General features: G+C 42.6%; 1 protein-coding gene across 3 annotated transcripts; it reads left to right on the plus strand.

Moving 5' to 3' along the window:
• The first annotated feature begins 4,926 nt into the window (after positions 1 to 4,926).
• LOC308298324 (uncharacterized protein C17orf114) lies at positions 4,927 to 13,709 on the plus strand. 3 transcript variants are annotated; one of them, XM_080741900.1, is made up of 4 exons: positions 4,927 to 5,192; positions 5,965 to 5,981; positions 11,775 to 11,872; positions 12,208 to 13,709. In XM_080741900.1, exons 3-4 carry the CDS (start codon positions 11,788 to 11,790, stop codon positions 12,378 to 12,380), a joined length of 258 nt encoding a protein of 85 aa, XP_080598026.1. In that variant the 5' UTR covers positions 4,927 to 5,192; positions 5,965 to 5,981; positions 11,775 to 11,787; the 3' UTR covers positions 12,381 to 13,709. The 3 variants fall into 3 exon arrangements, with proteins under 3 accessions (XP_080598026.1, XP_080598025.1, XP_080598024.1); XM_080741899.1 differs by lacking the exon at positions 5,965 to 5,981 and having other exon boundaries at positions 4,927 to 5,184; positions 11,771 to 11,872; positions 12,208 to 13,671; XM_080741898.1 differs by lacking the exon at positions 5,965 to 5,981 and having other exon boundaries at positions 12,208 to 13,666.
• Positions 13,710 to 13,741: the final 32 nt, after the last annotated feature.

Genomic DNA, 13,741 nt, shown 5'->3' on the forward strand with positions numbered 1-13,741 from the left:
TGCAAATGAATATCTATCTAGAAAAACAATATAATCCGTAAAGAAAAAAGTTTATTCACAGCTTGGGGGCCTGGAGGGCAAACTGTCTCGGACGAGTGGATTTTTGCCCTGGGGTTTTTAGCGAGGGTTCTGTCAGCATCCCTGTGTTGCCTGATCTAAGTGCACGGGTGGGGGTGTAGGGGTTGATCAGGTTTTGGAGGTATGGAGGAGCCATACCTTTGGCTGCTTTGATGACCACATCAGACATCTGTGCAAAATCTACTTCTTCTACCTCAGAAATATTACAAAACTCCAACCCATGCACACTCACTCTGGCAGATTCTGAAAAACATGTCCTTGTCTTCGTCTCCTCCAGGTTGGACTACTGTAATGCACTTCTCGTCAGGATCCCTAGCAAGAGCCTTCAAAAGCTCCAGTATATCCAGAACAGCACCTCTAAGGCCTGATTTACACTGGCAGCCACATCAGGCTGGATTTGGCTGCCTGTGTAAATCAGGCCTAAGATTCTGATGAGAGTGAGTAAACACTAACATATTACATTCACTCCACTGGCTTCCTGTCTCTTCCCAGACCGAATACAAGATATCCCTGCAAACTCATCAGTGCATCCACGGCAACGCTCCTTCCTACCTCAAGGAATTAGTCTCCCCACAACCCTCGGCTCGCAACGTCCACTCTTCAAACACTAACCTCCTCATAACGCCCATGACCAACCTACGTACCATGGGCGACTGTGGAATGCCCTCCCTGCCCACCTGAAAGCACCACAGTCGGTAGATTATTTTAAAGACCTACCTCTTTAAAGCATTATTTTTTTTGCTACACTGGTTTTACCTCTAGGGCTAGGCTTTATGCCCTTGTGTATGTAATATTTTGTTTCTGTTTCTTAGAACTTTTATAGTGGTGTGATGGTTTTTGATTATAAAACTGCCATTTGGTGAGGCAACATGTGATCAAGACTTTCCATATTAGTTGGAGTACACAGTAAAATCGAAAGTGCTGATTTGACTGAGAGTAAAACAACGGCCCCTTTAGGGGTCCTTGTTGCGGCTTTAAAGTGTTGTTATATAATGAGCCTGTGTAATAAGAGGTGATGCCATAACTACCCCCCTCCCCCGGCCATCGTTCTCTCCCCCTTATGCTCCATGCCACACATTTATAATGTTGCTATTCTCGTCTCTTGGCTGGTGGCAGTAGCACTGAGGCACCAAATAATCAGAGGGGCAAAGATTGGAATGGGATGAAGTCCGTACTAATGCCAGCTTTCTGTTCTGCAAGCCACGCAATTGGCTCCCCTGAAAGGATGTTGGGTGTCATATTGGGCACCCTGAGCCAATGGACATGCAGAACGAGGAAACCCTCTTCTTCAGGTATGAAGCGAGGGAGTGGCTCAGTTATTGATATCTGACTCACGTCATAAACTCTCAGCCGGCTAGGCGGCTACTGGGTCGCCTCCTGATCATGTTATGGCCACCAGCAGACCGGCTGGGACACTCTTCACCTTACAAGGACAGGAACAAGAGTGTCTGAGGACACAGAGGGGACAAAGCTCCGATATGCTATTTAACAATGAGCTTCTGTGCAAGTATCTGGACCAAGTTAAGAAAAGATGTACATACTACATACTTTTGCCTGGTAAAAAAGTAAATGACAATCTATTTCATTAACATAAAAACTGGATCATGGTTGATTTCGTTGTTACTTCCAGTTTGACAGAATCAAATGTTTGCATATTAAACTGTCTATTTATAGACCAGGTAACTAAAGACTGACACTGTTCTGTTAATGATCCACACAGAGTTTATTTAATCTCAGACAGTGTCCCACTTAACCAGCACAAGACCTTCACCCACATCTACAACTACGGTATGTGTGTGTGTGTGTGTGTGTGTGTGTGTGTGTGTGTGTGTGTGTGCGTGCGTGCGTGCGTGCGTGCGTGCGTGCGTGCGTGCGTTCGCATGCTTATGTGAAAGTGTGACAGTGAATGGATGTGAGAGACAATTTTTTGGCCAATGTAAGAACACTTCACATTTCAATGTGTTGTAAAATGTGTAAAAGGTGGAGGTTTTCAACTTTTCCAAAACACATTTGTAACATGTAACATGCTACAAATTGGCCTGCTTAAGATATGGTTGGATACATCTGTGTATTATTGTCAAGATATCAACAAGCCACAAATATAATGATAAAGTTTGTTTCCAGTAATATATAGTCCATTAGTCCTATATAAAATCAGGGGTGAGATGCCGTGGGCTCGTTTGGGCTCGGCGAGCCCAGACTTATTTAGCTGCACGCACGCGCGCCTCACATGCACGCACATGAATCATCACGTCACAAATTTAGAGGGGCACCACTTCTAAAATCCATATCACACCACTGTATAAAATGGAGAGCTTATCTCATAAAGTGTAATGTGGCGAGGTGTGTGTAAGCTGTCCACATGAATTAGAACCTGCATGACTAACCACAGTTGATATAAAAACAGAGGTACTGATGTATACTTTCTATAAATCTGATTCTAAATGATTCCCATTGCTGCTAAAAAAAATTAAACGGGTGTTAAAGTGTGTGTCTTGCCTGTACATAATATTCTTTTGTTTTGTTATCTTATTTTATTTTATCTTATCTTATTTTTCTTGTTATTTTTATTGCTTTACAATCCAGTATTATCTCTATTATTATCTGTGTATAATGTATTGCTGTTGTTAGCACAGTCTTGTGGAAAATGCCACAACAACATCTTGGTGCTTGTACATGAGTGAGTGAAAACCTATATTGATTCTTGAACATGCAAGTCTTACTGGATATCGGTATCTAATGTGGAAAATCACTGGCCTAAAGCAAAGACCTCTTTTGCTGTTATTCAGTGTGGGAGCGGCTTTAGAAGTGGGCCTGCTGTTAGCCAGACTGTTGCCTGGGCTACTGCTGTCCAGCATTCTAGTCGATCTCTCTCCCAGAACTGGGTATATTTCCACCAGGCCAAATCCCTCATGGCAATGCCAAGTAGTGACGCCCTGAATAAGCCTTAAGCCTGGGCAACAAGAACATGGGCAAAAAACACCAATAAACCATCTAATGGGACATGCATGCACACATCGCATGCACACGTGCACTCACACACGCACGTGTGCACTCGCGCGCACGCACGCACAAACACGCACGCACGCGCACGCACACACGCACGCACGCACGCACGCACGCACACACACACACACACACTGTACAGTACAGTATGTGTGCAGTGTGCACTATACTGCCATGTCACATCTCTAGTATGTTACATCATTAGAGGTAATCAGTCTTTAGTCTAGCATTTAAAAGATTAGGCTGACATCTGTTTATAAAATGTTAGCAGATATTACTGCTACTGTTTAGACAAAGCCGGTGACAAAGACAAGATCCAGTTTCCACTATACGCCTGAAAACAGTCAATGAGTCATTCCTTCACTCGCTCTGGCAGAAGACATGTTTATACAACTCCACCAGTGAAAGGGGGCATCCACCTTAAAACAGAATGCATGTTGATCTAGGACTGTGAAAGAATCCACCTGAACAGAAAGCATGTATAATTTCTATAGGACTGCACTGATATTGGACATCTCTAGAATATTCCATCTCCTCATGAGACAAATCCCGGGGTTCCTGGTGTACTGACATCACATGGGAGGCCGAATTGGCCAATGGATTTAAGCTTCAATCCAGAACTTATTTTAATGAATAAAACAATCTTTATGGTAGAGTATGTTAATGCGAAATAACACACACAGACATACACACAGGCTGCAGCAAACTCAGTGCCCACATTTAGTTTGTGTCATGACCTTTAATAAAGGTCATGCAGGCGAGAGAGAGAGCTTATACGTGAGGAACGTGCTGCCTTCTGCAGCCCTGAACAATAACATAATGAGGTTTTACTCATTCTCTGTTCACAGTCTGACAGGAACTAGGGATTGTGCAATGATCAAAACAAACTTTTGCAATATAAAAATATATAGATGTGCTAGTTTTGCTACACATATGTAGACCCTGGTGTCGGCTATGACACCAACTGGTTGAAAAGTAGCCTTACCTGAAGATCATAAGACCATTGCCCCTTTTCCACTACGAGGTGGAACCAGAACCTGAACCTATTCTTTTGGTTCTGGTTTTGTTTCCATAGCGCACAGCCTGGTTTCAGACAAGGTTTCAGACAAGGTTAGGTCCTGCTCTTGATGTAGCACTAAACTTGAGTTCTGGGAACCTACAGTATGGCGGGACCTTCCCGGTTACTTAGGATTGGTTATATGGAAATGTAAGCAGAACTTGGTCCCGGAACTTCACAGGTTCTTAAAAGTTCTTGGTTCTGGAAATTTCTGGTTATAGTTCTGGTGCAGAGCAGACTGACTTTATCACCTTTAGTTTTAAACCTATATCATGTCTGTTACTGCCTGTTAATTCTTCCCAGTATGTGAGCAGGCAGAGCAGCTTACCTTCACCACCACTAAATTAGAACCAGGACTTCATTCATCGTCCATCCATCCATGGGTTGAAGGATCGAGGAGGAGAGGAGAGAGGGAGAAAGTGCAGGTGTCATGGTGACCACGTATTGCACGTAATCCCTTTTCACTTTCATCCATCCATCCATCCATCCATCCATCCATCCATCCATCCATCCAATTCCATGCATCATTCCAAATCCATCCATCCATGCCCATCCATCCATCCATCCATCCATCCATCCATCCACGTGTGGAATCATTATGGGAGGAGGAGGAGGAGGACTGGAGGGAGAGAATCGGATAGGGGGAGGAAGAGAATGAACGACGTCTAGTGGAGGGAGAAGTGGGAGGGAGAAAGTGCAAGCGTGTCACAAGTAGACCACGTAGGGGGATTAGCTATTTAAAGTTCACTCGCTCTGCGCGCCACACAGAAACCTTTCCATGCGTGCATGCATGCATCCAGGACTCACTCCAGGCGCACCAGGACTGACGGATTAGTCAAACATTGAACTTCGGTCAAAAAGCAACATTTTGAACCAGCGATAGATTGTGAGCCAGGCGACGGCTATCTAAATTAGAATTTGGTCAGTCTGAGCTGTCTTTAATAGCGCTGCTGCAGACCATCAAGACGCTGGCACTGCCTACTATATAGCCTACTATAGCTGCTGTTATTATCTGACTCTCATTGTCCCAAATTACCCATCACCGACCCAGGTATGTAATTCCTCTTAATTAACAAAACTACTGTAGTAGATTATGAGAAGAAGCGCAAGCCTAGTGCTGAAAGTGGTGTAAAGTAACCAAGTAGGCTACATTTAGCCTACTCAAGTAGTCTACTGTTTTACTTACAAGTTTGAGATTTGTAATTTACTTGAGTATTTTCAATTTCCAATACTTTTACTTCATACTCCACTTCCTACTAGTTACTTTGTAGGTTTTGATTATTATTACAAAACATGCATTACCACTCAATGCAATGTCAGCTTGTAGATCTGCTATTTTCAAAAGATGTGTAGCCTATAGCCTACATTTGAAAACTTGAAATGGGAAATTATGCAATGAGTATTTTTACTTTTAGTAGCCTACTTTAAGTACATTTTGATGCCAATACTTTTGTACTTTTATATTTTGAATTGTAACTTGTAACAGAGTAGGCTTATTTCTTCATTATAGTGCTGACCATGATCTGCTTAGAACAACATGCAAATTAACTGCAGCTAGTGAAAGCCAAAGTGCCTCTTAATACTTTTTTGAAAATAAATAAATACATATAAAAGTATGTCAATTAATTCTAAACTAAACAACTTCAATCATAACTGGTGTGTAGCCTGGTTGTTTATTTGGTGTAGAGGGGTGTGTCAAGCCAAGCGGTGGGACTCGGGAGGGGTAGGGTGCTGAGGTGCAGTGTAGATTCGTTTTTGGCTGTTTGTCAAATTTAGTCAACACACCTAATCCGTATTATATTGTTCTGTGTTTCTGTATATAGGTCTACGCTATCAACAGGTGATACATGTTTGTTGATCGAACCCTGCAGACTGCAGATACCACCAACAACCTTCTAGAGTAACCTATAGGCTACTATTGATCTAATCTTTTCTATCACAGTGCAATAAGTGCATGCATGGCCGTTAAACTCCTAAAGTAGGCAGCCTATTATCAACTTTCAATTTGAATAGTAGGCTAGTGTTACACCTCTCAGCACAGTATCTTTACTGTGGTGTAAATAAGCTGTAAGCAAACCTTTATTATTTACAGTGCTGCTTGCATCATGTGAGAGAAGGGATGAGAGAGAGAGATAGCATATGTTGATGTGTAGTGTAGTAGGCTATAACTATAGCACAGATTAGCCTGCTTTTCATTCATCCTTCCCCATTTGCAGGTGCACTATTAGTCTCTAAAAGCATATAGTAAACATATTATATGCAAACCTAAAGCATCATGTTGTCACAAATTAAGGTATAGATTTCCTTAGTAGCAGACAAATTTCTCGGAAACAAGCAGGACACTCTTTAGTATGCTTATCTTTTTCCCCCTTACTTGCTAGTACTGCTGAGGGTGTATATTGTATAGTGTATTTTTTATTTTTTGCCAACGTATCGAAAGTATTGACTGCGGTGTCTTTCCATCATGCTATGTCTACAGTACTTTTTTAACTTTTAACTTTTTTTTCTTCTTTTTAACTGCTGTACTTTAGCAATTTAATTTCCCTCGTGGGATCAATAAAGGCTTTAGGGTCTGTATTCTGTACATGTGAAATGATGGCATTGAGATTACATAATGCAAGACATGTCTATTGTAACATATTAAGTCTGATCCTTCAAATTCTTGATGTAAATGCATTGATATGAGTAAAAGAAAGAAAAATGTTGGACACACGGTTGCACACACACGCAGACACACACACACGCGCGCGCGCGCACGCACGCACGCACACACACACAGACACACTGTGTGCGTCATAGATCGTATCAGAACTGTACAGGGCCTTGTACTGATTGACTTTGGCACAATAGGTTTCATAGTATACGCACCGAACCCAAGACCATTCATAGTGCCCCGGGGACCTGGAATGGTTTATTTCAGTGGAAACAATCTAAAGAGGGTGTTGGAAGGTTCTTATCAGATTCCAGATTCAGGTTCCTATAATACTGCCTGACGTGATATTGTATACACAGTAAAACAACTGAGACCAGCAGCTATTGTATAGGAAGATAAGCACATGAACGGGTGCAGCATAGATTTGGTTGTCGAGAGAGCAAACTTAGGAGTGCAAAATGATGAGATATAGAAAGTGTTGCACAACTTCACCTCACATCAAGTAGTGCAGATCTCTATTAAATTGAACCAATCCTCTAAACAAACAAACAAACGTGTGACTCTGCATGCACGCACAGTCGCACACACTAAATCTTAATTCATACTGCGTTGCATTTGTCTGCTATTTTCAGGCAGCAAGTCTAAGTGTAAATAAATTAGGCATCACACACATGCACAAACAGATGTGTTTTTTGAGCACAAAAAGCGCTTTGACAGAAGTTAGCTTTGAGCATTGCACAATCCCTAGTTCCCGTTAGACTGTGAACAGAGAATGAGTAAAACCTCATTATTGTTCAGGGCTGCATGCAGGCAGCACGCTCCACACGTATAAGCTCTCTCTAGCGTTTGCTACCGGGAAGGGGCCTGCACTTATGAAAGGTCATGACCCAAACTCTGCCAAGTGAGCCCAAACGCCCAACCACTGAATCACACACACACACACGCACGCACGCACGCACGCACGCACGCACGCACGCACGCACGCACGCACGCACGCACGCACGCACGCACGCACACACACACACACACACACACACACACACACCATTACCACTGTCTCTTTTCTATATCCTCCTTAATGTGGTAACTGGTAAATGTGGGAACTGAGTGTCCTACAGCCTGTGTATGTGTCTGTGTGTGCACGCACGCACGCATGTGTACATAAGTGCGTGTGTGCTCGTTTGTGTGCGTGTGTGCTGAGTTGTTTTTCTCTCTGGGCTCCCAGAATGCCATGTGCTGCCAGACCCCCACAGCTAATAATGACCTGGGCCCAAAATTCCACACCACTGACCAGGGCTTTCATACTGTGTGTGTGTGTGTGTGTGTGTGTGTGTGTGTGTGTGTGTGTGTGTGTGTGTGTGTGTGTGTGTGTGTGTGTGTGTGTGTGTGTGTGTGTGTGTGCGTGCGTGCGTGCGTGCGTGCGTGCGTGCGTGCGCGTGCGCTTGTGAGTGCGCTCGTGCACATGCAATCGTGCTTGTGTGAGCATGAACACACATACCCTGTACGACGTGCACTGGCACTTCCATTAGTGCTTGGCAGTATTGGGTTTTTGTGAGTCAGGGCATAAATGTGAGTCTGTGTTTCATAGCTATTAATACACAAAGGACTACTAATCGCCGTGGAAATGGAAAGTACTTTACAAAAACTATGGGCACTCACAAACTACAAGTTTGTTATCCCACTGGTCAGGGTTGTGGCCTTCAGGGGGCTCCAGGAGTGGGAATTGTAAAGGGGGCAGAGCATTTAACAATACATGAAATAAAATAACTTTTACCTTGCGTGCACTAAACATCTATTCCATCATCAACCATGGAATAAGGCCTACTTTTGATCTCCTTATGTCTCTTCGTCTAGTCTTTCTCTGCCCTTGTCACTTGCTTTGTTTAAACCCTATACCGAGTTGACAAGAGTACGCCAGGGTTCTGTACTTGGCACACACCTTTTTCCCTCTACGCACCAAATCTATCAGAAATAACAGATCATCTACAAGCTCATAATGTGTCACATAGCGACGAGCTTGTAGGTCAGCTGCAGTATGTTTGTCCCAGTATAGGGATGCTAGGCTTCATGCGGTTAAGGTTGGTGTGTGTTTTGTGTGTGTGTGTGTGTGTGTGTGTGTGTGTGTGTGTGTGTGTGTGTGTGTGTGTGTGTGTGTGTGTGCGCGTGCGTGCGTGCGTGCGTGCGTGTGTGTGTGTACAGTAAGCTACTGTGGGCTTTTATCTGCAGTGGATTGTTTGAACTTTTACGGCGCCCTCAGCATAATGGACTCACTGTGTCTGTACATGGGATAGAGTTTCACAGCCACACCTGAGATTCGAGTGAAGGAGGGAATGGCCGTAGTAGGTAGAACGAGAGACAGATGAGACAGAGAGAGAATGATCAAGAGATTGATAGAGATACTCGTTGCAAGTTTAGATATTGGCTTGACCTCAGTATGGTAAAACAGTGTGTGTGTGTGTGTGTGTGTGTGTGTGTGTGTGTGTGTGTGTGTGTGTGTGCGTGTGTGTGTGTGTGTGTACTTATGCGTGTGTGTTTGTGTAACCTGTCATGTCTGTGCGGCAAAGCTGCAATCTTAAGTGAGTTGGGGAGACTGCAACCGCAGAGCAGAGGCCTCCCAGTAACAAACAGTGACTGAGAACTCGGTCAGAGCATGTTAGCTCCTGACTGCAGGCCTGCGTGTCGCAATCACAATCCTACTTGACATAAGATACTCTGAGCTCATGGATATATCCCCCTAACCTAGTGCATATATAGGTTACTAAATGGGGATACAAATGGGTTGCCCCAGAATGTATATAATTGATTTATATCAACTCAACTTTGTTGTCACATCACAGACTTACAGGTGGAGTGGGCATACTTTGGCATACTTTGAACCTGAAATGTTCAAAACAATACCAGATTGGGCCTTGATAATAATGACATTTTGGATTGGCATCTGTAATAGTTTTTCAAACGATGATAAGAATTTGGTTAATGTGCCGTGGAAAATCGTGCATGACACTGGAATTGGAACCCTGCTCCTGCTGTCCTGCTATTCATATGTGTCATCGCTCCATTCTTAAAACAACCCAAGAGCTAATTTAGGCTTTTCATGAGGGAAGCACGTGTGAGACTGGGGTTTCATATCACGTGTTGCATTATTGGGGTTAGCAGGGCTGCATGTTTCAGGAGGCTATTTCTGTGACTGCTGACATTGGGTCAGTGGAATATATAGTGGACTGGTGTGTGAGAGCAGTTGTTCTTAGCCAGTTTGTGTTGGGCTTATAGTTTAATGTACCGCTAATTTGCAGAAGGGAAGTAAAAAATCCCACTGATTTAACTTTTGTCTCTCAGTCCAAATGCCACAAAAACTGTCAAGATACATACATTAACCCATTCTACTCTATTTCAGTTGACCCATTTCCTAACATGACCGAATACACACTTTTTGCTCTAAGCAAACACAGCGTTAACCTGCAGTGACCTTATCTTATCATGCAGAGGGGCACAGGTAGAGAGGGATAATCTTTGCAAACCCACAAGTTTGTGTGACGGGTTGGCAAATGAACTGGTTCCACAGGAGAATAAACAGGTGTTAACCTACATAAAAGACATGGGCGTGTGCCTGGATCTGATCTGTCAGATTGATACACAGATTCATAAAAATGGGAACAGGTACTGCATAATATGCCCTTAAGCCAGAATACCAACCGCAGATTGCATGGCTGTGCGTGTTAAACCTTTAAGTTCAAAGACGGACAAGATCTTACTGGGATCAAGCAAGTTCTTGAAATGGCAACAAGTTGGTCGTAGGTAATCATACGCCAGACTCAATTAATGAACAGTGCTTTGATGGTAAGATCCTTTAAAGCCGTAAAGCCGTACGGTGAGGTATAAATGAGGCTTTACTGACTGGGCCTGAATGGCTGCAGAGCCATGTTGATGTTGTCAGGCCTGATTAGCCCTGTAGTGTCATTGAAGTGAGTTGTCCCTTGTCACTGAGTGATGAACTGAGTGCGTAATTCCATTATGCTGTGTCAAGATAAGAAGCTGGCAGTGGGCATAGACACCCAGTCGCTTTGATAAGGCAGGCCAGGCGGGAGCTGTCGGAAGAGTGACCACACACAGGCAGACTGGCGCGCAGCACAGGCACACATGCAGACAAATGACACGTTTACGATTATAATTCTGTATCATTAGTTCTGAGAGCTTAAGAATAAGTTGTTATCATTGGAGTTTGACTTTGCTGGAACATGACCCCTTCTTGCAATGAATTGACATTCACGCCGTGTGCCCTTTAAACCAGTGGTGGAAAAAGTACTCATTTTCTACGTAAAAGTATCAATACTGGGGGCGCCCGCTGGCCTGGTGGTCAAGGCGCATACCATATACTAGGCTATGATGCCTGCTGGCGTCGCCGGTTCGATTCCCGATCCGGACGACCTTTGCCACATGTCATTCCCCATCTCTCTCCCCATTTCCTGTCAGTCTACTATCCTGTCAAATAAAGGCATAAAAGCCAAAAAAAAAAAAGAAAAAAAGAAAAGTATCAATACTGCATTGTAGAAGTACTCTGTTACCAGAATTCAGTCCAGAATTCAAAATTTACTTGAGTAAAAGTACAAAAGTGTATTGGCATCAAAATGTAGGCCTACTCAAAGTACTAAAAGTAAAAGTACAAAATGTTTGAAAATAGCAGATGTAGACAGGCTATTTTCAAATAGCCTATGTATAAAATAGGGATAAAGTGGTTGATGTAGGTTTTATAATAATATAATTGATATCTGTAAAGTAACTAGTAACTCAAGTTTTCAAATAAATGTAGAGGAGTAAAAGTACAATATTTGGATCCGAGATGTAGTGCAGTAGAAGTAAAAGTATTACACCACTGCTTTTAACAAACCATGCCCCAAGCCCCATGATAGATAAATATCACATATTTATTTTTGTTCAGTGTCATCTAAAAGAATCCAATCCAATCCCATGTTCTTCTTCCAGAAACTCCGCTGTCATGGGTGTGAAGGTGCTCCAGTGCTTCCCATTCTACAGGCGTTGTAAAGAGCGGTGCAAGGCCAGACAGTGCCCCCCAGCGGCAGGTGAGGGAAACTACGGGTTTTAAAAAGAACCATTACATGATGGAGAAAGATCGAAGAACCAGATGTGTGGGGAATATAAATTATTTGGCAGTGATCACCTAAGAGACAAACACAACTACTAAACTAAAATGTACATCTTAGCCGCATCCGGCATCCGTTTTTTCCTCTCTTAATTAACATTGGGAGGTTATTATTTTAATACATTTTCATTGTGTTTTGATTTAATTTCAAAACTCATCATTTGAACATTACATTTATGTAATCAACATGTCATTATGGTCAATCAGCATACTCTACATTCCTTCTCACCCTCCACTCTCTCTCCCATCCTGCAGTGCCCATAGAGGAGATGAAGCCCCGTCTATCGTCCACGACCTCCTGGTCCAGTGACAGCGAGGGACCAGGGAGCCTGAGCCGGGGTTCCCAGATCTATTTCTCCACCAAGGCCAGGCTGTCCTTCAGACACCAGCTGGACAGCAACATCAATGCAGTGGACGCCACCTACTGAGGAGGGACACCCCGTGAACGCAGGCTCCAGACTGGAGGGACAAGGATTTGGCAGTGCGGTAGCCTACTACTAATGCATCGAAGCGCAATCGCCACTCCTCTACTAACTCGCAAAATGTTGATGCTGCGCCGGAGGAAACTGTTGCTCATTATCATTTCATTGGTCACCCTCAAACAGAACTGGCAGGGGAAAGACTGAGACTTTTGAGATGGTTAAATCTCAGTGTATCAAAGGAAAAAAAGCTCCCCTGCTGTGGTGTTCAACCCCTGAAGAGACTGAGAACAGAACAGACCGTTCTCATTGCTCTGGTGTAAATGTGGCTTTCACTGGAGGTAAATGATGTTCAAATGGAATCTTGTTTACCACGTCATTACCAACAAGTGCATTATTTTTGGTGCGTTCTTTTCCTTTTGGACATTTCCTTTTTTTCTACTTGTTTGAATTTATGTGTAAGCACTTAAGTTGCTGCAAATAATTTGATTATTGCCCATGTAATTAAACACTATGATCTTACATACAGTTGTTACCAAATGGACAAAGATAAAAAGCTTGATAAAAATATTTTCATTTTCCTTCGAGAAAATCTCTTACAAGCATAAATTTGACATTTCAATAAAAGCCATTCATAAATAAGTCAGTTACAAACAGGAGGCTTGTGTGAGCACATAGGCTACATTTGCAGGTCACGTATATGAATGTGAAGCTACCGCTTTTGCCTTTCATTACTTAGCCATCAGTGGAGGCATATTAGAGATATTAACAGCACAGCTGAAATAGTTACATTGGCCATTTCTCTTTTTACCTTCACCTCACATTTTTATTTCAATTTTCTGATTCAGCATTTCTTCCAAATACATTTGATATATAAAAAATGTTTTTACTTTTGTATACAAATCATTACAGTAGATTTCAATAACATAGGATCATATGGCAGCAAGTCTGGATTTTGAGGAGTATGGTGAACCATATGAATGTAAGAAGAGATTACACAACTGTGAAAAGGAGCAGATGGAATTAGAAACTTAAATCTTTGTATACAAACCCAGTTAAACTACTCTAATCTGTTTGTATGTTAAGAACTTTGTCTATACTAACAACAAAATAACACAAAAGTTGGCAAAAGAATGGCTCCTTGGTTTTATTGTTTACAGATCTGAGCTGAGGTTTCTTCAAGACAAAATGAAGGGTATGTGCTAAAATGTTTCCTTTGTTTTCAACTGTAAAACACAGCTGAGAAGAGCATTAGCAGTTCAGTCCTTTATTCAAATGATTTTAAATCACTCAATCTAACAATTGTGACACAATGAATCCTATCAAGTATGTTTATTAAAACAAAACCTCTTTGATCGTCATTACTACGG

The sequence above is a fragment of the Nannobrachium achirus genome (assembly GCF_963921795.1).
Source record: "Nannobrachium achirus genome assembly, chromosome: 14".
NCBI lineage: Eukaryota > Metazoa > Chordata > Actinopteri > Myctophiformes > Myctophidae > Nannobrachium > Nannobrachium achirus.